This window comes from Dioscorea cayenensis, chromosome 1 (assembly GCF_009730915.1).
Source record: "Dioscorea cayenensis subsp. rotundata cultivar TDr96_F1 chromosome 1, TDr96_F1_v2_PseudoChromosome.rev07_lg8_w22 25.fasta, whole genome shotgun sequence".
NCBI lineage: Eukaryota > Viridiplantae > Streptophyta > Magnoliopsida > Dioscoreales > Dioscoreaceae > Dioscorea > Dioscorea cayenensis.
The window spans coordinates 29,198,866-29,226,410 of record NC_052471.1 but is presented as its reverse complement, the minus strand read 5'-3'; the positions used below and the strand labels follow the sequence as shown (position 1 = coordinate 29,226,410).

At 37.2% G+C, this 27,545-nt stretch overlaps 2 protein-coding genes across 4 annotated transcripts; both read left to right on the top strand.

Moving 5' to 3' along the window:
• The first annotated feature begins 861 nt into the window (after positions 1 to 861).
• On the top strand, positions 862 to 7,966 carry LOC120259575. Of its 3 annotated transcripts, XR_005536145.1 has the most exons (9): positions 862 to 948; positions 2,013 to 2,220; positions 2,647 to 2,748; positions 2,855 to 3,541; positions 4,904 to 4,971; positions 5,055 to 5,727; positions 5,975 to 7,568; positions 7,821 to 7,829; positions 7,918 to 7,965. XR_005536145.1 is itself a non-coding variant. In XM_039267218.1 (7 exons), exons 1-7 carry the CDS (start codon positions 884 to 886, stop codon positions 7,448 to 7,450), a joined length of 3,279 nt encoding a protein of 1,092 aa, XP_039123152.1. In that variant the 5' UTR covers positions 862 to 883; the 3' UTR covers positions 7,451 to 7,804. The 3 variants fall into 3 exon arrangements, 1 of the variants encoding a protein (XP_039123152.1); XR_005536154.1 differs by lacking the exon at positions 7,821 to 7,829 and having other exon boundaries at positions 7,918 to 7,966; XM_039267218.1 differs by lacking the exons at positions 7,821 to 7,829; positions 7,918 to 7,965 and having other exon boundaries at positions 5,975 to 7,804.
• Positions 7,967 to 7,992: 26 nt separating this feature from the next.
• Positions 7,993 to 9,845, top strand: LOC120259589. The gene is made up of 2 exons (XM_039267228.1): positions 7,993 to 9,022; positions 9,090 to 9,845. Exons 1-2 carry the CDS (start codon positions 8,509 to 8,511, stop codon positions 9,617 to 9,619), a joined length of 1,044 nt encoding a protein of 347 aa, XP_039123162.1. The 5' UTR covers positions 7,993 to 8,508; the 3' UTR covers positions 9,620 to 9,845.
• The last annotated feature ends 17,700 nt before the right edge of the window (positions 9,846 to 27,545 follow it).

Here is a 27,545-nt window from a genome sequence, read left to right as displayed (position 1 = left end):
TTTCTCATTTAGTGCTGGGCCTGGTGGCCCATTTTATTTATTAAGAGGTTTTACTCGTACACCCCTGAAAATCAACAAAATTATTTGCCGCCCTTGGCTAAAATTTTATTATGTTATGCTATCAGTTTACATTGAATCCTGACTTCATAAATAAATAAATTAAATTAAAAATTATGTTTATATTTTATAGACTTACATATGTAGACCTTTATGTAAGATTTTAGGTTTTTTATAAATGAGTCTTAATTTTTTTTTATACACAATAGTCCCATGACTATTTTATTAAATTAAAATAGCTTAGAATCATCCATAGGCAGCTCTTTATATCAATTGGACAGTTATAAATAACAAAAAAAAAAGGGTAAATTTGAAAAAAAAAAAAACAATAATTTTTTAATCAAAACTTATAACAAAACTGGTGGGAAAAAAAATATATAATTGATAATAAATATAGCATTATATTTCTATTTTTGGTATATATTTTTTTTTCTCAGATTCACATAACTCCAAAAAAGCAAATTTAATTTCAAATAAAAAATTTTAAGATTTTGTTCAATTATGACAAATATCTTCAACAAATAAATAAAATAAACAATTAATTAATGCTCAAAATCTCATTCGGTTTCAAGCATTCATCATCATCACGTGCTCTCGGTTCAGGCAAAACTTCGGTCCGACCCAGACCGAACGTCTCTCGGTCCTCGTGAAGGACCGACCCCTCAAAAATGACCAAAACACCCCTATGTTTAGTAACACCAATATAACTGATCGAGGGCATTATCGTCATTATCGAAAAATTCCACCGATTCACTCCTTTCGCTCCAGAAAAAGAAACAAAACCAAAAAGGTCCCCCCAAAAGAATTAAAACGAAAGCCGAGACCCATGGGTTTCTTCAATCCCTTCTCCCTCTCTTCAATCGAATCCCAAATCGGTGTTTTTGGCTCTTGGTAATCATTCATTCATACCCTATCTCTAATTTCCATGTTGTTTGTTCATTCATTTCATTGGATTGAGCTGCAAATTCTACTTCAATCGGGAGTTTTTTTTTGGTTTTTTATTTGTTCTTGAGTTGTTTCACCATTGCATTTGGTTAAAATTTGATTTTTGTTTCGTTGTTGATGTGTTTCAGAGTTGTGATTTTCATTTTGATGTTGTTGTGATGTTTTGTTTGGTTTTTTATTGTGTTCTTATCCGAAATGGTTATATTTGGTTTTAGGGTATGGATATGGTTTGCTATTTTATAGTTCTCAAATGGTTTGTTTCATCGGAATAATAGAATTATGTGGTTTTTTGGAAAACATTTTGCTGCATTTTGAGATTACATTGCAACTTTGATTGATGGTGAATTAAAGTTATGGTTTTGCTGAACCCGTTGAGATGATTTTTGTTTTTGGTTAGATTTGATTGTTATGCATTTAGCTGTGAAATTTATTATGGTGTGTAAAGTAGATTGTTTGGATTGATCATTGCACTTTTTGATTTTTCTGAGTTTGCACTTTTTTCCTCGCCTGTATTGGTTATCTTGCATGCAAGGGGCCTAATTCTTGATTTATTCTCTTCTGAAATTTATTTTCCAGTATGTGTTTCAAGTTAAACTTTAATGGTTGTCTGTTTTTTAGCAGATAATTTTCAGATGGTTCTTATAAGCTATCTTTTGTGCAACTAATTATTTGTGCAGCTGGAGTTTAGAACTGTGATGTTTATTTATTGTATGCATTTGTTCATTAACTTTTCTTCATGTTAGACACTCTCAAAACATGATTTCTGTGAACCTGTAAGAGAACTTCTTGCATGTCGTAAGAGCTTATGATGCAAACTTTTAGCCCATATGTTTAGGCATATGTAGTAATATTTGTCAAGTTTCCAAAATTTTCCAGAAAATTCATTAGCAACTACTTTTCAAATGTTCATGTTTGTTCCACTTACTTGACATGAAGTATTACCTTGTTATTTAAACTTGTTGATCTAGAACTCTTAACATATGCATGTTCTCATGATTGAACCTTAACAGGTCGGGGAAATTTTCCAAGGACACAATGATTGGCAACAGACCGCTGCTGACTTACAAGCGCAGACGTTTTTCCTCATCATTGCAACTTGCTCATGATATTAGATCATCTGATTCATGTCTGAAGTCTCCAACCAAAATATCTTCCAGCCAATCTAGTCCAAAATCTGAACCTTCTAGCAAGAACAAGAAGCTAAATGGAGATTGTGTGGTACAAGCCTGAATCCACATATGCCAGAATTTCCCAATTATTGTCTTCATGAGCCTAACTTTGATTGTAGAGCCTTTGAGCTAAAGGTTTACTTAGTTTTATCAGCTGTGGCCTGAAAATTTAATCAGCCATGGGCTCCATTATTGTTGGATTTTGGAATTTCCTGACAAGGATCCTTATTTTATTGCTGAACTAGTTGATTAAGGCGTATACATACTTTTTATTGCCAATGAAGAGATATAGTTTAACTTGACAACCATAAATTTCAGACTATGCTAAATGCAATACGAGAAATAGCTATGAATTTTTAAGAAAATGACCATTGATGGGACCTTGTGGCTGTGTACCTTGTCAAGAAATTACTGCTTCTCCTATGCCATGCTTTACATTAATAATGCTTCCCTTGACTTTATATTTTGTTTGCAGCATTGCTTTAAATGTGGTACGTTTGATGTCAATGAGAATCTGCTGGACTGTTGTAGCTGCTCTGCAACCTATCATCTTCGATGCATTGACCCTTCTTTGAAGGTTGCATGCTTAATGTGTGATTTACTCAGAAGTGCATGACTATGTTTAAATTGTCTTTTTGCATATGCAATGTAGGTGATGGTTTTTATCTTCTTTGTCTTTGAAGTTTATTCCCCAGGATAAGTGGGTCTGCTCAGCATGTTTGGAAAAAGGTGATTTTGAGGAGCCTATGCAGCTGACTACTCAAGATAACATGAGAAAAGGGAAGAAATTAAAGGAGTCTGGTTCTGGCCATTTGAAACTTCATTCAGATATGGTTTTGCCAAGTACGGAAGTTGCTGAAAAAAGTTCTAGTAGTGGAGTCCCTTCCTGCATTGAACCATCTGCTAACAACATTGCACAGTCCCTTCAGATGAATAATCCATGCATGAATTCTAGTTCTGAATGCGGGATCACATGTAATGGTGAGCCATCATGGTTTCACTCAACGAATGTAGACATTGTAAGGGAGTTACTTGGACACTCAAAATCATCTGCGAAAAGATCAACTTCTGAATGTCCAAATGGCTCTGTTTTGGAGTCAAAAAATTCAGGCAATCGTGTTCAGGAAAGTGCCGAATGTGCCAAAGAGAATTGCAGGGCTCCCGCTCCCTTGCTTACCTTCTACAGAACTAGAAAGAAGAAGAAACAAGTTGAAGGCAACATAGTTGCTGAGAGTAATTCAAAGGTTGCTGCATTACGTGATGGTAGTAAATATCAAAGTTCATCTCAAAATTGTGTCTTTTCTTCTCAATCAACTACTTCAGCTGTAGTAATCGAGCTTAACCCATTGCACATGATTCAACGAGATGAGGTATATTTTGACCTTTCCTGTTGTAATTCTTTCCGAGTTACTCTTCCTTGTATTAGCTATGCCTGCATTCTATTCTGCTGATGAGATCAGTACTTATTTTGTAATATCTGTGTGATATCGTTATGACACGTTTTATGTTTCCCATGCCAGTTTGTGCTATTCAAATACTAGGATATTTAACATCATTCTGATCCCAATTCTCAATGATTGAGTGATCAGAGACATAGCTCTGCCATTATCTTCATACAAGAGAGCTTATATGCATTGTTTCCATTTGCAGTCCTGCATAACATGTTAAATTTACACCACATAGACTTCCCTCAGAATTTGGGAATGGTTTCACTTTTTATTTTTCAGGGAGAGCAGAATGTGTGATGACCTCAAATCTTTGATGGATTAGATTCTAGTCATTTCATAATTGGTATAATGACTCCTTACATTGGAAAATTTGGCTTTCACCGTCAAGGATGTTTGGTCAATTGGAAGGATCATAGGCATGCCCAGATTCTTATTTGAACCCTGGTACATATGAAGCATAAATTGCAGAGCAAGACATGACATGAGAGATTTCTCTTGCATTTGGAAAAAGTGCTTATGGCATCCCTACTACAATAACTATCAGGATATATATTTCACTTGATGTTTAATGGTTGTGCTGATTGTGTCAGTTTGGTGTGTTTGTTTTGCACGATGGGAGTTTAGTTTGGAATTTAGACCATCATGTTTTTGTCTCATAAATTTTCTTTTAATTCTTTGCTGTGATTTTTTTCATTTCAATATCGAAAAGGTCAGTTTTCTAGGAATTTTAGGTTAGTACTGGTCGTTGTGAGTCCATGCCCATTTTGCTTAGTATCCTGCTGGCATAGTCACCAAGACAGGAAGTTTGCTAAAAATTAACTTAGTCATTATAATTTTTTTTTCCCATTTTTCGATTGTTCGACTTGTGCGCATCCTTGCGAACTCTGCTGCAAACATTATCCTAATCGTGCACAGACAAATTTCAAATTGATTGGTTTATACATAAATTTTGAGTGTCATAGTTTTTAGGCAGCAAGCAGCAATACCAAAATTGTCACAAAATTCAGCTATCTGTTAAAATGATGTCCATGCTAATCCATAATAAGTCCACCATTTTTTTGACTTAATTTGAATGCATGACTTGCATATCATCAGCTTAAGAAATAATTCAATAAGAATGCCCAGTAGTGCAAAATGCATATATTCTGCTCTGTATCCCCTAGCTTCGATTAACAGTTAATGCATGCACACAACTTTATCTGAGCATGCATTAGATTTCTAGTCTTTGTGGATGTATAGGTACCAGTTACTTGAACACAATCTAATGTGAAGTCTACCATTCAGGCTACAAACCTGGAAAAGGGCTCTGGACCCAGTTCCTTATCTGGAGCAGTATTTTCTGGACCTAAGATGTATGTGTCCTTCACAGATTTTTTATAGCGTGTCTTTTGTATGGATATTTTTGCTAGCTGACTGTCATTTTTAATGGAAACAGCACAAACGATTTGGGTGAAAAATTGGATATTTGGTGTCCAAAGGGATCAAATTCAAGCGATCATTCTCATTTGCCATCCCAACCTATTGAACATATTCTTGAAGACCAATTGAACAAATTGAAAGCAGCTACCACTTCTGGTATAACCGGAAATCCCAGTCTATTAGATGTGAACAATCAGCCAACCTCAACCAACTCTAATGCTTCTTTTAGAGAAGAACTGGGAAATAAGTTGCTTGTTGCTATTTGCAACTCTGAGAAGTCGGGCATCCATTGCGATGTTTTAGCTGAGAGTGAGAATCTTGGTCTATCTGCTGCACCACCGATATCTACTTGCCTAAATAATGTGGTACCAAGCAGACCATCATGTGCTCCTCATAAAGATATTCTTGAATCTCAAAGTTCATCAACTCCAAATTGTTCTGCAATGTTGTTGGATGAGGGAAGTCACAGAAAAGGTAAAGGTTTGGAATGGCTGGAGTCCATTGATAAAGCTTTCCATAATTCAAAGAAAGACATGATGGGATCTTCAGATCAAGTATTGGAGGAAGAGAGAGGTGGTAACAGGAATTTAATTGTGGGGTTAGGTGGCAACATTGGACGTCAGGCATCTAATTGGGTAGATTATCCATTAACTCCAGTAAGCTTACTTACAGAGGGCCCTCATAACAAGGTAAACTATGGCATTAATCATAGCATAATCTTGTTGCTTGTATTATTTCAGGTTCTAATTGATGCATGATCACACCTCAGCTTTGTTTTCCTTCAACCTTAGTTGCTACATAGATTACCTAAGCAGCCTGTTTGCAAAAAAAAAAGTCTATATTTTGGGTCATTCTAATTTGTTGGGTTTGTTTAGATATGGCCAGATTGCTAATGCTTCAGAATAAGTTCCTTATCTAATTATTTTCTTTTTCCAGGGTTCCTCTCAGGAGTTTGCCAGTCAACCTGCTGCATCAGGGCTAAGGTTTTCCTTGGCAAAATCAGATGAACATAGCAGCTGGAAGCAACATCAGGAAGAGGCACCAAAAAGTTTTGTTTGTGCTGATTTTCTTGACCTATCCTTGCCGCTTAATTCTAAAGTCTCCCTAAGCTATATTAAAGATCCCCAAATTGGGCCGTCATCATCAACCTGTAGTATTAGACATAATGCTCACATGCACAACAAAATGGCCCAATGCCTCGCCATTGATGAAAATTCATCTTTATCAAGACAAAAGCAGATAGTTGAGAGTGTTATTACTGGAACACAGATATTACAAGAACGGCAAGACTATTTGTTAGAAAAGTTCAGGAGATATTCCATTGACTGGTCTGAAGAAGAATTGGATTTTCTTTGGATTGGTGTGAGAAGACATGGCTTAGATAATTGGAATGCCTTGCTAAGGGATCCTAGATTATGTTTCTTGGAATCAAGGACTGCCATGGACCTGGCTGAGAGATGGGAGTTTGAACAAAGAAAGCTTTTCAATTGCAGTTTTTCTCAGCCTTTAAATTTACCTAGGCCTGGTATTAGTCACATTCCTTTATCGAAAGATGCCTTATTAACAAAACCAGCAGCTGGAAAACAATATAGTTCCTGGTCTTATGGGTCTTCAGATTTTCAGAGGCCAACTACTGAGACAAAACTCTCTTTGGGAGATGTATACCTTCAAAAAGAGAGCATGCCTAAGAGAAACCTATACTCAGGCATGGACTTAACTGGTGCTTTGACCAATGGAGCCCCATGTACTGGTTCTTCTCTCATTGGTGGCTTTTCTAAATCTTCCTTGTATTCTTGGGCTGGAAACATCAATCAAAGGCCAGTTAGACCCCAAAACACAAGGTATGCTTGGGAACAAACATTGAATTCACAGCACAATATGGGTGAAGAATCGGGTAATGAGCAACAATTAGCTGGGCTACCAGCAAACAGTGGCAGTCTACCCCATTGGCTGAAAGAGATCTTAGACATGCCCCCAAGGCTGTCTGAGACAACATTGCCTCCTGGTGTTTCCTCCAATGCGGCTTCAGGAAGCTTCTTGAATGGTGAACCGCAAAACAATGCTCCTTTTCCAAGTATGAATGATCTCTCCTTCTCATCGAAAGATCTTCGAGAACGAGGAATACTGAAAATAAGGAGCATGACTTCCAACAGCAACTCTGGCAATTTGCGCATGTCTGATATCTTGAAATCATCTGTGAGTGAGCCGCAGATGGGAGCGAAATTCAATCTTCCAACTTTAGGTCAGACATCAATACCACCACCGACAGATAATGCAGCTTTAGATCAGCCCAAGATCTTTGATCTGAATAAGAAAACTCCTCCCCCCATAGCTCCAGGTGAATTGGTTATCATAGAGAGTGATGCATCTTCTGAGGAAACAATATCAGATAATCAAAACAGTAGGCTGTAGTTAATTTTACCGCAATGATGATCTCACCAGCTGACATCTACCAAGGGATCCCCTGATATGAGCATTAATTTGTTCTCCTTCCACCTCTAGAGGATGATGCAGGTTCATAACTTAACAGGTTGGTGATATGAAATAGGATGAACTCTATTCCCATAGTCCTAAATGCCAGGGCTGTGTCATAGATCATGTTGCAATTCTAGAATTTGTAAAGAGTGGCCGCCTCAGTTTTGCTGTATATAGTTGGCCTTTATATGTTATGTTGATCAATATATTCTTTCTGGACTCAATTCTGTGTTTGTGCCTTATCCTCAAATTTTGTTTCTTGTTTTTTGTTTCTAAAGGTTTTTCATCTATTATTTGCAATTAACAGGAGTTGAAGGTGAATTCTACAATTCTGAAGTACTCTTTCTTTTCCCCCTTGAAAATTTCATTGTGATTTGATGCTGGCTGTTCAACATTCTTGACAGGGGATTATGTCTCGAGATCAGAATATACAATCTGAAGAAGATCTTGTGGTGAGTGTTTTTTCTCTATGCTCTCATGCGTGTACTAGTGTAAATTTCTATAAATTTAATTCTCTTGCTTGCATGTCTTTGTTGTCAGTTCATTCTAGATAATGTTTGATTGGCTGGTAATTGAAGATGCAAAGGGTTTTGCAGGTTCAACTTCAAAGAAGTGATAAGCTTCTTTCTCTCTATCATACATATATATACATTGCATGCATACATATGTATACATTTATGTGTGTGTATATGTATATGTATATATACTTAGTCCAACAAGTAGATTGATTATTAAACCCTTGCACATGGAGAACATCATCTCCTCCAACTAGTTGGAGAATCATGCACCTTTTACTCAATGGCACAATGCTGCTTTATTCTTCTAAGCCTCACCCTTCTCTTTTCATCAACTTTAGCTTATATTCCAAACCCCAAAGCCAACCTTGCACTTAGTGATACATATCATAACACCCACCTTAACCCTTTTTTCATTCTCTTTTGTTGTTAAGCTCTAGTTATAATCAGCCTTCATGCATGCAAAACTGATGAGTGGTAATGGCCTCAAATGCAAGGAAAATGCTAAACTTTTGGAAGTGTGGAGGACTTTGTTTGTCCACTGAGATTCAGAAAATGAGAAGATCAAGATGTGTGGTTTGCCTCCAAGTTCACAAGATTGAGACTTTGCCATCATCTATGGATGGCAGAGCTGTTGTTGTGGGGTGGAGGACTAAATGGTGGAAGGGGGAACAAACTTTGCATGTTTATGTCTGTCAAGGCATTGCTAGCTTTGAAGAGATCTTCCTGCATTGTGGAAATGCCGATGTTTCGTCTACCTCAAAGAGTGTCACTGTGTGGGTTTCTTTGGTTGATGCTGTTGATTGTGATCTTGGTACCTTTCATGTTGATTTGAGTGAGTTAGCCATTGTCGAGAATTCAAACTCAGAGTTTGGTGGCAAAGCCTTCAGCTTTGATCTTACAGGAGCTGGTCATGGTGGTGTACTGAAACTGAGTTTGTTTTGTAGAATCATAGAAGAAGACGATGAAGTTGAAGAAACAATTGAACTTGAAGGTAATGATCAAGCATGTCATTGTAACAAGTCTTTCTCCAATATAACACTTGCCATGCATGTATGCAGATAAAAGGCGGAGCAAGAGCAAATGTTTTTCATGCCTACCTGATCTAAAGAGCTACCGAAGCTGGTCGGCTTCCACTAGGAGAGTTCAATCCTTCAAATCCGACCCTGGTTTCATCACCATCGAGAACTCAGGGAGCCGCGATCAAGTAGATGATGATGAAGATAGGGAGTTCATAACAATGGAGAAAGGGAGGAGTGAAGAGAAACCATGTTTTCTGATGGACATCACTGGGGAGTTTGATGTTGAGAAGGTTGAGGATGAGTTCCTTAGGTTGTTGGAAGACAAGCATTGGAAAAAAACAAGGGATGGTGATGAGAAGTTGAAGCTAAGTGTTGACTTGGATTTGGAGACATTGATTCAAGAGGCAGAGTTGGAGTTGATGAAAGCTTCACAAGTGTGGAAAAGTAAAACAGAGGCTGTTACTTTAGAGAAGGAAGAGTATGATGAACTTGTGAATAGGTGGGTTTCTAATGAGAATGAATACTCCATTGGATGCTCTGAGTTTGATGCCTTTGGTAGCCCAATCTAGAGATAAAGAGGTGTGAATTTCTCTTATCTATTTGCATTGAGTATTAAGTTATTGTTATGTATTTTTAGTTTTATTAATTGTTAGATGGTGAGATGCAGTGAGGGTGATTGAAAATAAATAGTTGCATTGAGTGGGAGGCTATTAGAAGATTTATTATTTATTTTGACGTAATGTGGATAAACCACGTGTTAGATGTGTGCACAGGTATGGAGTTACTATTTTAACACATTTATGCTTTTACTCTATGTAAGATCTATGTAAGAACATGAATACTTCTCTAAAGGATCCAGTGTTAATAGACCAAGAATCTTTTGGTCAGTCCAAAATAAATGTTATTTTAGAAAAAAAAAATTTGTTTTTAAATAAATAATGTTTAGTAAAATAATATAGTATTTTAAAAGAATGTAGAAGGGAAGGCTACGAACAATACCAAATTGAGAAAAGATTTGAAGGTCAGGGTAAGAAAGGAATGCTGGTATAAGGAAATTTTCAAAAGCATTTTATACTATAGATAAATAGTTAAAAATATGTGCTTTGTGAATGAAATAAAAATCTTTTGTTCCCAAATGGATAAATTGGTACACGTCAAACATGGGCCAATGTTTTTCACTGTCTTGGATTTGTTGGGGTGGAACCATTCTGTTTTTTCCATCCTTAGCACTGGTTCTTGGCTTTTGGAACCAGCCCCTTCAAAAATTGATAAGCTGCGGCCGCAAGCTTTCATTGCCACGGTTGCCTGGATCATATGGAAAAGTAGATGCAACTTGATCTTTAAAAATTCTCAGGTCAATTTCAACTTGGTCGTCTCTAGAGCCTGGTCCATTTTTCAAGACTTCAACAGGACTTCTCTTAGGGACTCTCTTATACCTCAATGCTATAACAATTTCATTACAATCTTCACTGATGCTTCATGGGATGCTAATTCTGCTTTTGCTGGTCTAGGTTTCATCATTGTTATTAATATGAACCGCATCTTACTTGCTGGAGCCAAGGGAACCACTACGAAGTCACCCTTTGAGGCAGAAATTGCTGCTATTAACCTTGCATTTCAGACTTGTGCAGAACATCGCTGGGATCCTTCTCGCTTATGCTGTGATTGTCCTGGTATCATACAACTTCTCAAAAATTACAACGCATGTGTCGCTTGGCACGTTGAAGACGAGTATCACAAATTGAAGCGTCATCTTTCTGTATTCCCTAATACAAATCTTGAGAACATCTCCCGTGACGTTAATGAGATCGCTGATGCTTTAGCAACATTTGGAAGGCTTAACCCGCAACTCACTCGCTTCTTTCAAGGACTCGATCGCCCTTCATGGCTGGAGAATTTATGTGCAAGTTTTAATTTTGTCTTTTAATCTTTTTGTTTCTCTTTTTTTAAGCTCTTAGCTTTATGTTTCCCAAAAAAAAAAAAATAACTGTCATGTTTTCATGCAAGTATTACTTCTAATGGTATTTTTGGAATTTCTTCTAACAATTGTTTAGTAGGCATTGACAGAAATGAGGAATTCTTTTATAGAGTAACTTTTACTACAATTCGAGAAGAAGAGTTAAAATGAAAATTCTACTAGAGCATATATTCTCCCTATGTTTTTTTTAACTCAATTGAACGTCTTTCAATGCACTTGACTTATGAAGCGTTGATATGGGTTTAGTGCAATATTACTAGATGTACCATTAGAGAGATAAAACCTTTGCTTTTTTTTTTTGTTGCACATCTTAATATACATCAACTGAATTAGTTTATTAAAATTTAAATGTAACTTTATAGGTACCTTAGAAAGTTAAAAATAAATGTGAAAAATAGAGTTAAAGTTGCAGGTTCCATGTGCAATGCTTAGTTAAATAAGCATCATTATTCTATATACATTATTTTGAACAACATATGAAGACAAACTATTACAAGGTGCCTTGTAATGATAATAGTCAAGAAGATTCAGTAGAATACCCACCAAAAATATTGATTTTCACACCTTTTAATAGGACGTTTGGAAAAGAAAAAGTTAGATATCTTATAAAAAAAATACTGGGTGATGTAAATAAATCACATCTTGCTAAATTGTCTAGAAGGGCAACCATTCATTAAGTATCTATAACTATTATTACATGAAGAGATTCTTAAAATGCCCTTAAATCTATATTAACCTTTTTCTTTTATTTCATTGTGTGTGAAGCATTTAAGTAGATAAGTTGCACTCAAAGAGTCCATAGATCTAGGATAGGACAAGTGATGAGAAATTGGAATATGAATTTGCAATGTGGGTTTGTAAAAATATGCTAATGATTCCTCCAACAATATTACAAATAAGTTTTTAAAGGACCTATCAAAAGAACCATTAAAAAGTTATAATTTCTACAACGGGTATGTACATAGTGAATTAATATAAATTTTATACTGAGAGTCATGATTCAAATAGAATAACAATGAGTAGTGGTATATGCATAAAGGGTACAAATTACATTACTGATAAGAGTAACTATTATAAGCATTTGATTGAAGCTTTGTGCTTAGAATTCTTGCATTTACCAATTAAGAGGGCTGCCTTATTTTCGATGTGATTGGTTAATTTGATCTAACAGCAAATGTGAGAACAAAAGTTTATCAATAATATAAACTTGTGGAAGTTAATTATAAGTGATCATTCAATGAGTATAAACCATATGTTCTCCTAATTCATGTGGCTCAAGTCAATTATATAATATATCCTAGCTTAATGCATGATAAGGTTAATTAGTGGGCAATGTTTAAAGTAAAAGTTAGATCTGCACTAGAGCCCCCTCAACATGATTTTGTGATGACTTGATAGGGATGCAAGCATACGCGTCGATCAAGTAATAAAGTGTGTATAAGGGAAGGGTATAGATCCATAGGAAAAATTGAGAGTACTAGTACTAATCCTAACTTTGAAAACTAACCTAACCAACAGTTGTGATGTGTTTAAATAAACTAAGAAGAAAGAGAAACGAAAGTGAGAATATGAAAATAAAATCGGTCGAGAATCAAGGGAAAATGGGATGCTAGGGCATAAAATCCCTCTAGGGTTTATTAAGTCTAAGACAAAGGTTGTATAAGTCTAGCAATTCTATTTGAACAGAGAGAAATCCTAAAATATGTTAAAGCCCCGGTGAATAGTAACTAATCCACTATAGTTTTGATACAGACATCTCATAATTGCATTGCACTATATGAAATCTTAATGTGAATTAACAAAAATTCTGAAACTAGAGACAATTCGTCTTGCGAAGCGATTGCCTCTAATCCCATACAAAATAAAAATGTGATAAGTCCCGTCCTTAAGGTCTTCTGTCTAGTGTTACTGTCAAGCTTACAGCCGTAAGCGCTGGACAATAAACTTCTCTGTATTGCCTAGCAACCACCCTTACCGGTGTATGTTCTTCTCGTAAACTCCTCTGGACAGCCCTTACAATTTGACTTACGGGCGTAAGCCCTACTCATAAGTCCCTCTGCTTGTCTGTATGCTCCTTCTTACGGGCATAAGTATGCCTGCAAGATTCTCTAGATGAGGCTTATAGCTGTAAGCAAGGCCGTAAGATGTCTATAAGTGGGTGTGTCTGGCTTGTTCTTCAATAGTTGATGCCGAGAGAGTTGCATCTTCTTTATTTTAGCTCTAGAATGCTTCTTTTGGTTCCCTCTCGTCCTTAAGAACTGCACGAAGTCAATGATACAATATTCACCATGTTTAGCTTCAAATTCCAGAATAATACTCTAATTACATGTCTAATGAGTGTACAAAATGATATTAAGTAATGAAGAATGCACACACATCATGACTCTTATATCACGTGAAGCAATTTTCAACAAGATTAAATGGAAATCCTTTTAATACACATCAACGTTAATGATGTAGAATAATTTTTTTAATGAACCAAGTCAAGTACTAATTGAAATTGGTAGTGAATAAGTTGAGGATGAAGAGGACCCTCAACTTGAATTAGAAAGTGAATATGTGATGAATTTGATTATGATATTGAATAAATTAAGGTAATTATATTGATAAAAATCTTATTTGTAGCATAGAATCAAATAATAATAATATAACTTGACTATCATTTGTTTGTAAATTAGGTTTGTATATATACTAATATGACAATACTTGTTAGATAAAAGGGATATGTCATAGAGGAGGCTCAATTTGTAAGAGATTCAACTTATTATTAAGGTCAAAGGCTCTTTTGAGAATTAGGGGATCATTCCATGCATGATGCTCATTATGTTTATTCATCTTCTATAGCACGGCCTACTCATACTCTACGGGTTAATTTTATACATAATACATTGCTTATTCATACAACTATTAGATCTTAGCCGTCTTTAATTAGTTCCTATTCCTCTTATTGGTGCCCCCACTCTTCTTGATGGCAGCCCGGCCCACTGCTGTTGGGTCCAGCCCATTTGTTGGGTTGGACCATGTTTAAAAAAAAAAAAAAAAAATGAAGCTATGTTGACTTATGGAGGAGGACTTAAAGGGAATTTCACAAGGGTAAATGCTCTCATCTTTGATGAGAATGAGGGTGTGACTATTCATGGTTTTTTAGGGAAAAAGAAGAATAATCTAAGGAAGAGAAGGAGGAGCTAGGGTTCTTGGAGAAGGCAAGATTGGAAGGCTTCATCGCCGGATCTCTCCTAATCCTTTGGTTTGATCCCTCAACTCTCATTCCTTAAGGTCCTTTTGTGAACCATCCTAGTGTATGGATGATGTATGAGTGTTGAATCTCTTTTTTCTTGTGAAATTCATGTTCTTTGCATGTACTCCTCTAGTGAGCTAGAGAGATCTTGTTGTTATCCCATAAGTCAACATAGTGGAAACATGTTTAAGAGGCTCTAAGGAGTCCCGTGGTTTTTCCCTCGATTTGTAGGGTTTCCACGCTAAAAATCGTTTCTTGTGTTGATATATGTTTGTTCATCTCATTCTAACATGAATGGGGGGTTTAATAGCTTTTTATGAGTTGTTTTGAAGCTTTGAAGCCTTGTAGAACCTTTGGGAGGAGCATTGAAGCCTCAAGGAAGACTTTGAATGCATTTTGCAGCTTATGCGGGCTGCATACGGGCCGCACGGAATCTCCAGTGAGCTTCACGGGGTGTATGCGGGCGCATGACCCCCGTATGTGAACAGTGTTTTTGCTACAGTGCCGTGAACAGTACCTGGTGAACAGTATTTTGCTGGGGTGTATGCAGGCAGAGAGACTCACGGGCAAGCTTGCGCCCGCATAGATTTTCCAGTGAACTTCACGGGCAAGTGTGCGCCCGCATACCGGCCGCATGTGAACAGTAACAGTGCTACAGTGCCAGTGAATAGTACATTACTACAGTAACTTCCACAGTTTTTCACTGTTTCAAAACCCGTTTAAACCCCAACAAGTGGTATCAGAGCGTTCAGGTTGGTTAGGGATTATTTGTTGTGAATTGAGATGGCCGAACAAGCTTCATGTGGGATGATAAAGTTAACTCAATCGAATTATTCGATTTGGAAGCGCAAGATGCAAGACTTGCTAATTGTAAAAGACTTGTACATGCCGGTGATGGGCAAAGAAAAACCGGAGAAGGTGAGTGAAGATGAATAGGAAATTTTACATCTAAAAGCTTCTGCAACAATTCGGCAATGGGTAGATGTAAACATCTTTCATCACATTTCCGAAGAAGTAAAGGCCGATGAACTTTGGAAAAAGTTAGAAGGCATGTATGAGAAGAGCACCTCCAGGAACAAGGCCTCAATCATTCGAAGGCTAGTAAATTTGAAGTACAGAGATGGAAGAAGTATGACAGAGCATACTAGTGACTTCCAGGGCTTAGTGAACCAATTGACATCTATGAAGATGACTCTTGAAGATGAGTTGCAAGCATTGCTACTCCTAAGTTCCTTGCCAGATAGTTGGGAAACTTTAGTGGTATCTCTGAGCACTTCAGCACCAGGTGGAAAGCTAACCATGGAAATGGTTAAGGAGAGCCTAATGAGTGAAGAGGCTAGGAGGAAAGAAAAAGGTGAAACTTCCTCAGGTGTTCTTGTTTCAGAAAAGCCAGAAGGCCGTGGTAGAAGCAAGAGCAGACATCCTCAAGGTTTTGGCAACAAAGACACATCCGAGGGCGGATCAAAGAACGGGAAAAAAACATCAAGTGTTTTCATTGTAACAAGATGGGCCACATGAAGAGGGAGTGCAGTGCTCCTCAAAAAGAGAGCGAGTGGTGGAAGTAAAGAGGAGAAGGAGACTAATACAGTAGCCACAGATGGTGACATCAGTGTCATTTGTGATGATGCTTGTATTAATCTTGTGAGCCAAGAGAGTGACTGGGTGTTCGATTCAGGAGCTTCATTTCATGTCACTCCCCATGGTAACTTCTTTTCTACCTACTCTAGTGGTGATTTTGGAAATGTCAAAATGGGTAACAGTGGTGCATCGAAGATAGTGGGTATTGGAGATATTTGCTTGGAGACCAATCAAGGGCTCAAGCTAGTACTCAAGGATGTTAGGCATGTTCCAGACATTCGCCTAAATTTGATATCCACAGGAAGACTTGATGATGATGGGTTTGTCAGTTGGTTTGGTGAAAGTAAGTGCAAGCTCACCAAAGGTTCACTAGTGGTTGCTAGAGGGAATAAGGCAAACACACTCTATGTTATGCAAGCTAAGTTACACATAGGGGAATTGAATGCAATTCAGAAAGATGCAAGCATTGAGCTATGGCATAGAAGACTTGGGCATGTTAGTGAGAAAGGGCTACAACTTCTCTCCAAGAAGAATCTTCTACCGAATATGCAATGGGCATCTCTCAAAACATGTGTGGATTGCTTAGCAGGGAAAACACATAGAGTGGCATTTCATTCTCACCCCCCATCTAGGAAATCAAATATTCTTGATTTGGTGCATACTGATGTTTGTTCTATGCAGGACAAAACACTTGGGGGTGGACACTATTTTGTGACCTTCATTGATGATTATTCAAGGAAGGTCTGGGCAACTGTTTTGAAGACTAAAGATCAAGTGCTTGATGTCTTCAAGGATCTCCATGTTAAGGTTGAAAGGGAGACAGGAAAACAGTTGAAGGCAGTAAGAGCAGATAATGGTGGTGAATACAGAGGGCCGTTTGAAGAGTACTGTAGACTTCATGGAATCAGGCTTGAGAAGACTCCAGCCAAGACACCTCAGCTAAATGGTGTGGCTGAGAGAATGAACAGAACAATTGAAGAGAGGATCAGATGCATGCTCTCTCATGCAAAGCTTCCTAAGTCCTTTTGGGGGGAAGCTATGAGGACTGCAGTAGACATGATAAATCTTTCTCCAGCAGCAGCTCTAGATGGTGATGTGCCGAACAGAGTGTGGACTGGGAAAGAGATCTCCTATACTCACTTGAGAGTATTTGGCTGTAGGGCTTTTGTTCATATTCCCAAAGATGAGAGGTCCAAGCTTGATAACAAAGCAAAGCAGTGTATTTTCTTGGGTTATGGTCATGAGGAGTTTGGCTACGATTGTGGGATCCAGCTAATGTGAAGGTTGTCGGGAGCAGAGATGTTGTGTTTCTAGAAGATCAAATGACCGATCTTGATGAGCGTGGTGAGACCTCTAGTTCCTCGCTTGAGTTTCCCCGTTAGTGTTGATTCGGGTCCCTTCACCTATACTGAGTTCAGCTCAAGGGGAGATGTCCAAGAAAATGGTAATGAGACCGTTAGAAGTGAAGTTCCTCCAAATCGAAGATGTAGAGCCGATTGAAGAAATTGAAGAAGCATCTCCAACGCCACCAGCTTGAGACCCAGTGAGAAGATCTACTAGAGATCGTCATCCCTCTAGTAGATACAAGTACAAAATGAATATGTTATGCTCAAAGTGATGGAGGAGAGCCGTAAAACATATGAGGAAGCTATACAACATGAGAAGAAGCAGGAGTGGTTTGGAGCCATGAAGGAGGAGATGAGTTCCTTGTGTGAGAACCACACCTATGACTTGGTGAAGCTTCCTAAGGGCAAGAAGGCCTTAAAGAACAAGTGGGTGTACAAGTTGAAGACCGAAGTAATAGCTCACAAACCAAAGTACAAGGCAAGGTTGGTTGTGAAGGGGTTCACCAAAAGAAAGGTATTGACTTTGAAGAAATATTTTCTCGAGCCAGAAGATGTCATCCATCGAAGTTGTGCTTGGTTTAGCCGCTAGTCTAAACCCTAGAGGTGGAACAACTTGATGTGAAAACCGCTTTTTCTTCATGGTGATCTAGAGGAGGAAATATATATGGAGCAACCGAAGGGTTCAAAGTCAAGGGAAAAGAGAATCTAGTGTGCAGGTTGAAGAAGAGTTTGTATGGACTCAAACGAGCGCCAAGGCAGTGGTACAAGAAGTTTGACTCCTTTATGATGACTCAAGGGTACACTAGAAGTTCAGTTGATCATTGTGTGTTTGTGAAGAAACACTCAAATGATGACTTCATTATTCTTCTACTCTATGTTGATGACATGCTTATTGTTGGTCGTGATGCAAGCAAGATTGAAGACCTGAAGAGACAGTTAAGCAAGTCCTTTGCTATGAAGGACTTAGGTACAGCTAAATAGATTCTTGGTATGAAAATCTCCCGTGACAGGATGAATGAGAAGTTGTGGTTGTCTCAAGAAAAATACATTGACAAGGTTCTTGAGAGGTTCAACATGAAGGAAGCCAAGGCTGTTTGTTCTCCACTTGCAGGTCATTTTAAACTTAGCTCAAGTCAATGTCCTTCAAGTGACAAAGAGAAGGAGGAGATGAGCCGAGTTCCTTATGCATCCGCTGTTGGCAGTTTGATGTATGCCATGGTGTGTACGAGACCAGATATTGCTCATGCTGTTGGTGTTGTGAGCAGATTTCTCTCAAATCCGGGAAAGGAGCACTGGGCTGCAGTGAAGTGGATACTGAGGTATCTAAGAGGTTCTTCCCGGGTATGTTTGTGTTTTGGTAAAGGTGAACCCATTTTATATGGGTATACAGATTCAGATATGGCAGCGATGTGGACTCCGAAAAATCGCCTGTGGTTCATGATGACTTTTGTGGGGAGTCGCTTTTCGGGCAAATCAAAGCTCGCAGTGTGTTGCATTATCCACCACGTGTCGAGTATATTGCACTCATCGAGGGTTGCAAGGAAGCTTTATGGATGAAGAAGTTTCTTGAAGAATTGGGTATGCAACAAGAGAAGTGTATTGTCTATTGTGACACCGTAGCGCCCATCTATCTTTCCAAAAATTCAACATTCCATTCGAAGTCCAAGCATATCGATGTTAGATATCATTGGATTCGAGATGTTCTTGAATCTAAAGAGTTGTACTTGGAGAAGATACACACTAGTGAGAATGGGGCCGATATGTTCACCAAGGCATTATCCAAGGAGAAGCTTGAAGCATGTCGGGAAAGAGCAGGATTGCTAGAACCCCCCAAATGGTGCTGAGGGGGAGATTTGTTGGGTCCAGCCCATTTGTTGGGTTGGACCATGTTTAAAAATGAAGCTATGTTGACTTATGGAGGAGGGCTTAAAGGGAATTTCACAAGGGTAAATGCTCTCATCTTTGATGAGAATGAGGGTGTGACTATTCATGGTTTTTAGGAAGAAAAAGAAGAATAATCTAAGGAAGAGAAGGAGGAGCTAGGGTTCTTGGAGAAGGCAAGATTGGAAGGCTTCATCGCCGGATCTCTCCTAATCCTTTGGTTTGATCCCTCAACTCTCATTCCTTAAGGTCCTTTTGTGAACCATCCTAGTGTATGGATGATGTATGAGTGTTGAATCTCTTTTTCTTGTGAAATTCATGTTCTTTGCATGTACTCCTCTAGTGAGCTAGAGAGATCTTGTTGTTATCCCATAAGTCAACATAGTGGAAACATGTTTAAGAGGCTCTAAGGAGTCCCGTGGTTTTTCCCTCGATTTGTAGGGTTTCCACGCTAAAAATCGTTTCTTGTGTTGATATATGTTTGTTCATCTCATTCTAACATGAATGGGGGGTTTAATAGCTTTTTATGAGTTGTTTTGAAGCTTTGAAGCCTTGTAGAACCTTTGGGAGGAGCATTGAAGCCTCAAGGAAGACTTTGAATGCATTTTGCAGCTTATGCGGGCTGCATACGGGCCGCACGGAATCTCCAGTGAGCTTCACGGGGTGTATGCGGGCGCATGACCCCCGTATGTGAACAGTATTTTGCTACAGTGCCGTGCAGGCAGAGAGACTCACGGGCAAGCTTGCGCCCGCATAGATTTTCCAGTGAACTTCACGGGCAAGTGTGCGCCCGCATACCGGCCGCATGTGAACAGTAACAGTGCTACAGTGTCATTGAATAGTACATTACTACAGTAACTTCCGCAGTTTTTCACTGTTTCAAACCCGTTTAAACCCCAACAACTGCTTATGCTAATGAAACTCTGACATCATCCATGGATGCCTTAGCACTTGATAGTGGATGAGCGAGACTACACATACAACTAATTAATGAAAAGAGTGTACATATTAAAATTTTTAGTTTGTTATGTACAATTGTTTGTTGTAAGTAAGTTGTTTTGTTTATTATGGCTAACTACTTGTGTTTAGTTGTTGTTTGACTTTGTGTATCACAAGCTATATTGTCTATTGTTTATGCTACAAGATCATGTACCATTTTAAAAAATGGTTAGATGAGAATGAACATTGTTGGAAAAATGTCTCTAGGTAGACAAAAGATTTTTGTTGCAATGAATTTTATGTACTAAAATAATGATATTTATGACATTATAAATATATATGGTAGACAAAAGACTTTTGTTGAAATAAATTTCATGTACTAAAATAATAATATTTATGATAGTATAAAAATGGTGGACAAAAGACTTTGTTGGAATGAATTTCGTGTACTGAAATAATAATATTTATGATATCATAAATATGGTGTTCATTTGAATACTAACTTTATTAGAGCTTAATGAAGTTCATTTTAATTAAGACACTTGCTCTTCTTTTAATAGATGTGTTTATACCTCATTTAATAAGAGGAACTGTATATATCTAGTATATCATAAGATAAGGAGGGCTCCATTTTTCACACACATTATTTAGAGAGACTAGTAATTCATTTATATTTGTGATCATATGTGATCTCTCTGTATCAACTTGTTTAATCTAATACTAATTGTAAGTTATGTCAATTTATTGTATTTTTTTAGCAATTGAAGCTTGGCCAAGAATCACTAAATAACTAGTTATTTTTATTTATGTGTTTTTCACTAAAGCCTTTGTTTATAGGACATGCTATTTTAATTGATATATAGCTTCAACAACAATATTTTATAAGTAAATTGACTAGTCCATGATCATTATTTGGAGCTCATAATGTAGCCATCTCAGGCATAAGAGGTTCATAGTGAGCCTCTTATTATGGATGAGATGGATCTCTACTATCAAGTGTGGGGGTGAAAAGAAGCTCCGAGTTTATGAGGTTGGATCATAGATATATGATTTCTACCTATGTCATCTTATGGACCATCCTTAGCTACATCATATGAGGCGTTGGAGACCAAGGTTGGATAGCTATGCTAGAATGTTGACTAGTTACAATTACATGTTGATTAGAACTCTTTTTACTACTTGTGAAGAGTTCTAATAGAGACCTGGCTACCAATAGACCACTTGGTCATTGGTACTATAAAAGAGAGATTAATAACGTGAACAAGTGATGCGTCAAATGCAGGCTATGATAATAAAGACAGAGGCTAAATTCTTTCATCCTTTGAATGATGGTATGATGTTGACCATGATAAATTATATTATTTAGCTGTATTTTTATTGAACATATTTTGTATATTTATATGAATTAATGAGTCAATTAAAGTAACTGTTCTATTTTTTCTGTCCAGAATGTTTACAAACAAATGACAATGAATTAATTTTGTTTTTAAAAATCAAATTAGCAAAATTATATTCATTTCTAATCCATTTCAAAATCATGCAACAAATCTAAAACGGATCTTATTTTTCTTGCAGAATTTGGATTTGAAACGGAAATTTTTTTTAAATATCTTTCTAAATTTTCTAACATATTCAAATTGATTAGATCTGAATTTGAAACAGAATAAAAATTATTTAAATTCATTTATAAATTTTGAAACACTATTATTTCAGTTTTGGATTCAATAGCAACAAGTTTTTTTGAAATGAAAAAAATTATTTTAAATATATTTGTAAAATAAATTAGCAACATAATTAATTTATAAAAAAAGGTTATTTCAATTATGTTTGTAAAATAAACTAGCAATAAAATTAATTAAATATTCAGAAACAAAAATAATATTTTTAATCTAAAATATTCTTGTAGTGTGAGTATTGAGTTTCCTATGAATGAACAGATCGAATGGAGTTATCGTTCATGAGTTGTTCATGAGTTATGACTTATGAGCTTGACCTCACCAACTTCTCAACTGCCTCCCCATTGTTTTAATACTAGCTTGCATTTATATGCATATTGCTTAATTTATACATCCTCCTTTCTCTCTCATAATATTATAATACATTACAATTATTTTAAAAAAAAAATACATTACAAGCAGCTTGTTGACCTAAACGTTTCTAGCCTTCAAACCAAACAAGCTGTCTTTGTCCTTTTCTGTCTTCAGGTCTTCAGAGGAACTAAATGCTATTCCATGCATTATGCATGTATCACTCCACATGCATAACTTTGTATGACTATATATTACAAAGATAAAAACCAAAACAAAGCTTCATGGAAGAGACAAAGTCAATGATGCAAGAATGTGCATGACCAGTTCATCACCTGCAAGAATGTGCATGACCACCAGTAAATCACCTGGAAACCAGGACAAACAGTAAACAACTCACAGTTCAATTAAAAAATAATTTCACCAAAAATCTTTAGTTTAGTAGTAGTGTATTTACTATCAAAGATGTTTTGTGAAAATTTTTATTTTTAGTATTTAAAATGCGCCTGACATAATGGTACTATTAAAGGTATGTTTTTGACTATAGGAATAAATTTACAAATCAATCCCCGTTTCCGGCCGTTGAGTGAGTCTACACAAATTGAACAGCTAATTTTCTATAATACACACTCCCTGGTAAATTGAAAAAAAGTGGATAAACCACATACATTAAAAAAAAGATAGCCAACAAACAAAACTCCAGAGAGGAGCGCCAACAGTCTACCCACCAGGAGTGGGAGAAGAGAAGAACAACAAAAAAACAACAAGGGAGAAAAAAACATGCACCACTAGGGAGGATGGACCCTCCTAGGAAAAACAGGGAACATCAAAGAGCTATCCCTCGACCGAGGAGGAACCGGATCGGGATCGAGCCCCCTGCTCCAAGTCACGAGAGAGAGGAAATCAAGGCTTCTCCCGAGTTTGTCGCTTGGCTCCTCCAGTTTAGCTTTCTTGAATCGGGAGTCGCATTCATCCACATAAGCACCATATGAATAATCTTAAAAAAATAACCGAGTAGTAGATGAACAAGCACAATCAAAGATGCGTGCATTTCTCTCCAACCAAATATTCCAAGTTATAGCTCGAAGGATCAAATCCCAAGAGGGAATCAAGGATTTAGTAACCTGGGAACGCCAATTCCCCCACAGATCCATCAGAGAAAAAGGGGTGCGATGGCCGCCCAGTAACTGGCAAAAAAAACCCCAGATTTGAGAGGCAACAGAACATTGGGAGAAAAGGTGATCTGCCGACTCAATCGCGGAGTGACACATCACACAAGTGATATCCCGGAGGATATTACATCTCCTAATCGCAAGGTTTTGTAGGGTAAGAATTTTGTTGTCCCAAACCAACCAATTAAAGAGATTAATTTTCCTGGGGCAGCAACCCTTGAGAATGGAGGGAGTCCATCTACAACGGAGCCCTCCATCATTCAAGAAATGATAGAAGGATCTGACGGAGAACACCCCGTTAGAAGAGAGCCCCCAACTTCGATCATCTTTAATTGCGCAATTCTGAAGGCAAAGAGAAGTAATCAGACTACCCTCCCGAGAGAAGTTCCCGAAAGGGAGGGTCAACCCCCCATTGAGCAAATCCCTGACCGTGCCCTCCTTGTCCCTGGAGGACAGGAACAAATGGGGGCGGATGTCGCGAGGGGCACGACCCTCCACCCGCTTATCAAGCGTGAATAGAGTGGTAGATCCCCCTTTAACCAGAGAGCAAATGTTTTTCCAGGAAAGCAGGTAAGATTTTGAGGATACCATTCCAGAAGACCGATCTTCTACCATACTCGTTTATGGAAAAAGATTCCAGGTTGGCCTCGCTACCAAAAATAATTTTTCTCTAAAAAATCTCGGCCCCACACCATCTAGCCCCCAGAATGATCTTCCACCACCACTTGCCGAGAAGGGCATTATTAAACACTTCCAAATTGAGAATATTCCAACCCCCTTGCTCTCTAGATCGACACAATCTTGCCCAGTTAACTAAGCGAATCTTAGGATGATGCACGCCCCGGGCGCACTGCAGGAAGTCTCTCCTAATTCTATCAATGCTCCTAATCACCCAACAAGGCAGACTTTGAATAAGGACATCCAATAGGTGGGAATGGCGATGAAGGGACGTAATTCAACAAAGTTAATCTTCCCCAAAGATAGAAATTTGGACTTCCAAATTTCCAGTCTGGATCTAACCTTATTGATCAAGATATCCCAGTCCTGCTTCCGCGGCTTTCCCCCAGAGATAGGTATCCCAAGATAGGTCAAAGGGAGAACGCCAACAGAACAGTGGAGCGTCCTAGCAAGGAAAGCCTGAGGTTCAAGATTCTTTTGTGAGGTATAAAGACATGTCTTTTCAGAATTGATCGCTAGACCAGAAAGCCCCTCAAACACATAAAGGATCAATTTGATAATCCTAAGATCTTCCACCCCTCCAGTAGACATGACCAAGAGATCATCAGCGTACTGTAGGTGACACATTTTGACCCCAGAACCCCCAAGTGGGATCCCATGTAGAATCCCCGTGTTAAGGGCATGATTAAACATTGAGCTTAAAACATCCACCACAAGCGCAAATAACAAAGGGGAGAGAGGATCCCCCTGTCTTAGCCCTCTACGAAAGCGGACATAACCACATTGAGCGTTGTTGACGAGGAATTTAGCCTTAGAAGAGGCCAAGATAGTTTGAACCCAACCAATCCATCTTTCACCAAACCCTCTTGCCCTTAACAGCTCCAGGAGGAAGCCCCAATCAACAGAGTCAAAGGCCTTAGAAAAGTCAACCTTAAGAATAAGGCCCAAGAGATGATGCTTCTGCATGTAGAAGATTAGTTCCTGAGCAGTAGCAATATTGTCAGTGATGCATCTTCCTTTTATGAACGCTGACTGAGTTGGATCAATTAAATCATCAATCTTAGTGCTAAGCCTGTTAGCAAGGATTTTGGTGATGATTTTCAGCGAACAGTTAATCAAGCTAATTGGGCGATAATGTGAGGGGTCTTGAGGACCTTGCCTTTTTGCAATCAGTGCAATATTTGACCAATTAATCCTTTCAAGGTTGGCACGCCCCCAGTAAAAATCTTCACAGAGTAAAAAAATGTCCGCCTTAACAATGTCCCAGAATTTCTGAAAAAACAACATAGGAAAACCATCCGGGCCTGGTGCCTTATCAGCCCTCATCCCAAATACCGCCACTTTAATTTCCTCCAGAGTGAAGGGAGCATCCAGGTTAGACAAATTATGCGTACCCTTGCTCCCCAAAAGTGCTGTCCAGTTAATCCGATGTCTATAAGTCTGCTCCGTGCCATAAAGGTTTTGATAAAAAGAAGTGAACGTTCTTCCAATACCCTCAAAGTCTTCCACCCGAACATTATCCCGCAAAACCCACGGAATAAAGTTTCGATTTCTTCTCCCATTTGCGACTAAATGAAAGAATCTAGTATTTTCATCCCCCTCTTTGAACCAAGTCATCCTAGCCCTTTGCTTCCAATAGGTTTCCTCCTGCTTAAGGATCGCCCCTAACTCTGTCCTCAGGTGGACCTCAGCATTTATCTCAACAGGAGTGAGAGAACGAGTCTCTCTGATGCGATCCAATACATCCATCTCATGTAAAATCCCAAGTTTTTTCAACTTGATGGATCCGAACTCAAATTTTGCCCAGGTCTTAAGATTCTCCCGTAAACTAGTGATCTTTTTAGCTAAGATGAAGGCCCCACACCCACAGGGGTTGGGAGAGCTCCACCACTCCCGGATGAGCATATCGAAATTATCAGTTAGACACCATGCTTGCTCAAAACGAAAAGACCTAGGACTAGGCAAATGAAAACCTACTTCCTCTCCCTGGTAAATAATTTGTTTGTTTTGTAAAAAAAAAATAATTTCGAATTTTAAAGATTTTGTCCCAAAAACAGAATAATACATATAATCTTGATTTATAATTTTTATATTTATGCTAGTTTTCACGGGCAGTTGCTTGTATATAAATTTATATACACAATTGTTTTAGTATTTGAGAATTATAGTGTTTGGTTTCTATCTAGTTTGACATATAATTCTCTCCTCAATATATATGTATATATACACATATAGGGTTATGGGCACACTTAAGTTCTCTAGGACTTTATTTTAAAATATAGTTTTATAAAAGAAAATATATATATATATATATATATATATATATATATATGCATGAGGTTCAAAATATAATGAATGAATCATAAATTAGATCAATGACTCATTCTGGATACACTAACACAATCAATATTTTACAACTTCCAACCACATCACATAACTATATATCTTTATTTATGAACAGTTTGGTGACAAAACAAATATGGACAAGAATAGTCATTGCATATATAACAAGGCAATCAACATCAATTTCGCAACATCCAACCATATATTCTATCTTGAAGAAAAAAATTAATTCAATGTTCAAATGTTATTGGTGTACTTCGCTATTGAATACATATATATATATATATATATATATATATTCACCACTAAACTAAAAACTTTTATTACGGGCATGTGGTTGTGATTTAGCATTCATGAATAAATATACTATGTGGGGGAGAAGAGTGTGACTGTTTCTTGTTCATTAAAAAAAAAATTAAATATTTATTTAATGGGGGCCTTTAAGTTGTATCTCAACTATTTTTTAATCAATATGCAATTAAAATGTCTAAAAATATAGGACAGTGAATTTTCTTTTTTTTTTATATATATATAAGTGTTGAAGAAAATTGACCCAAGGACATTAATTAATTAAAATAAATTTTGGTAAAGAAATTAGTCTGATTTTAATTATTTTAAAATTAAATTATTATGAAAAAGAAATATGAAATCAGGTGGTTGGAGTTAGAGAACATATAATTAATTTTAGATATAATATTATAGTATATTTAATTTAGGCTATTTAGTGTTTTATTTTAAATGAAAATGTAAAGGTATTAAATGTAAGTATGGATACTTTATATTAAATTACAGCAGAATTATTTAAGTTTTTTATAAGTAAAAATGATGCATTTAATTTCACATTATCTAGTTATGTTGTAATTTGAGAGATCTATTTACATGAATGGTGATGGATTTTAAACTATATATATTCTAATGCGGTCAATTAATGCATTTGGATTTATTTGGGTTTATGTCTTTCATTTGTAACTCATTAATCAAAGTTTATGGGCAAGGTCAAGAAAGATAGTGATATATCCATGTGCTTGCATTGAAAAACAGTTAATCCAGCGCGGTGCAATTAAATAACATATAATGCAAATCATTGTCATAAACTAATTAGGAAAAAACAAAAGGATGCAAAAAAGAAAAAAAATACAAAATAAAAATAAATTTAGTATATAAAAAACTGAGAGAAGATACAAAATAAATACCTTTCATACCTTTCATTTTCTTAGATGATTGCAATACTTCCCAATAACTTTTATTTATAATCATCCCCACAATAAAATAATAGTAGTTTATTTAAGTTCGACTTCATTCTAACCTAATAGTT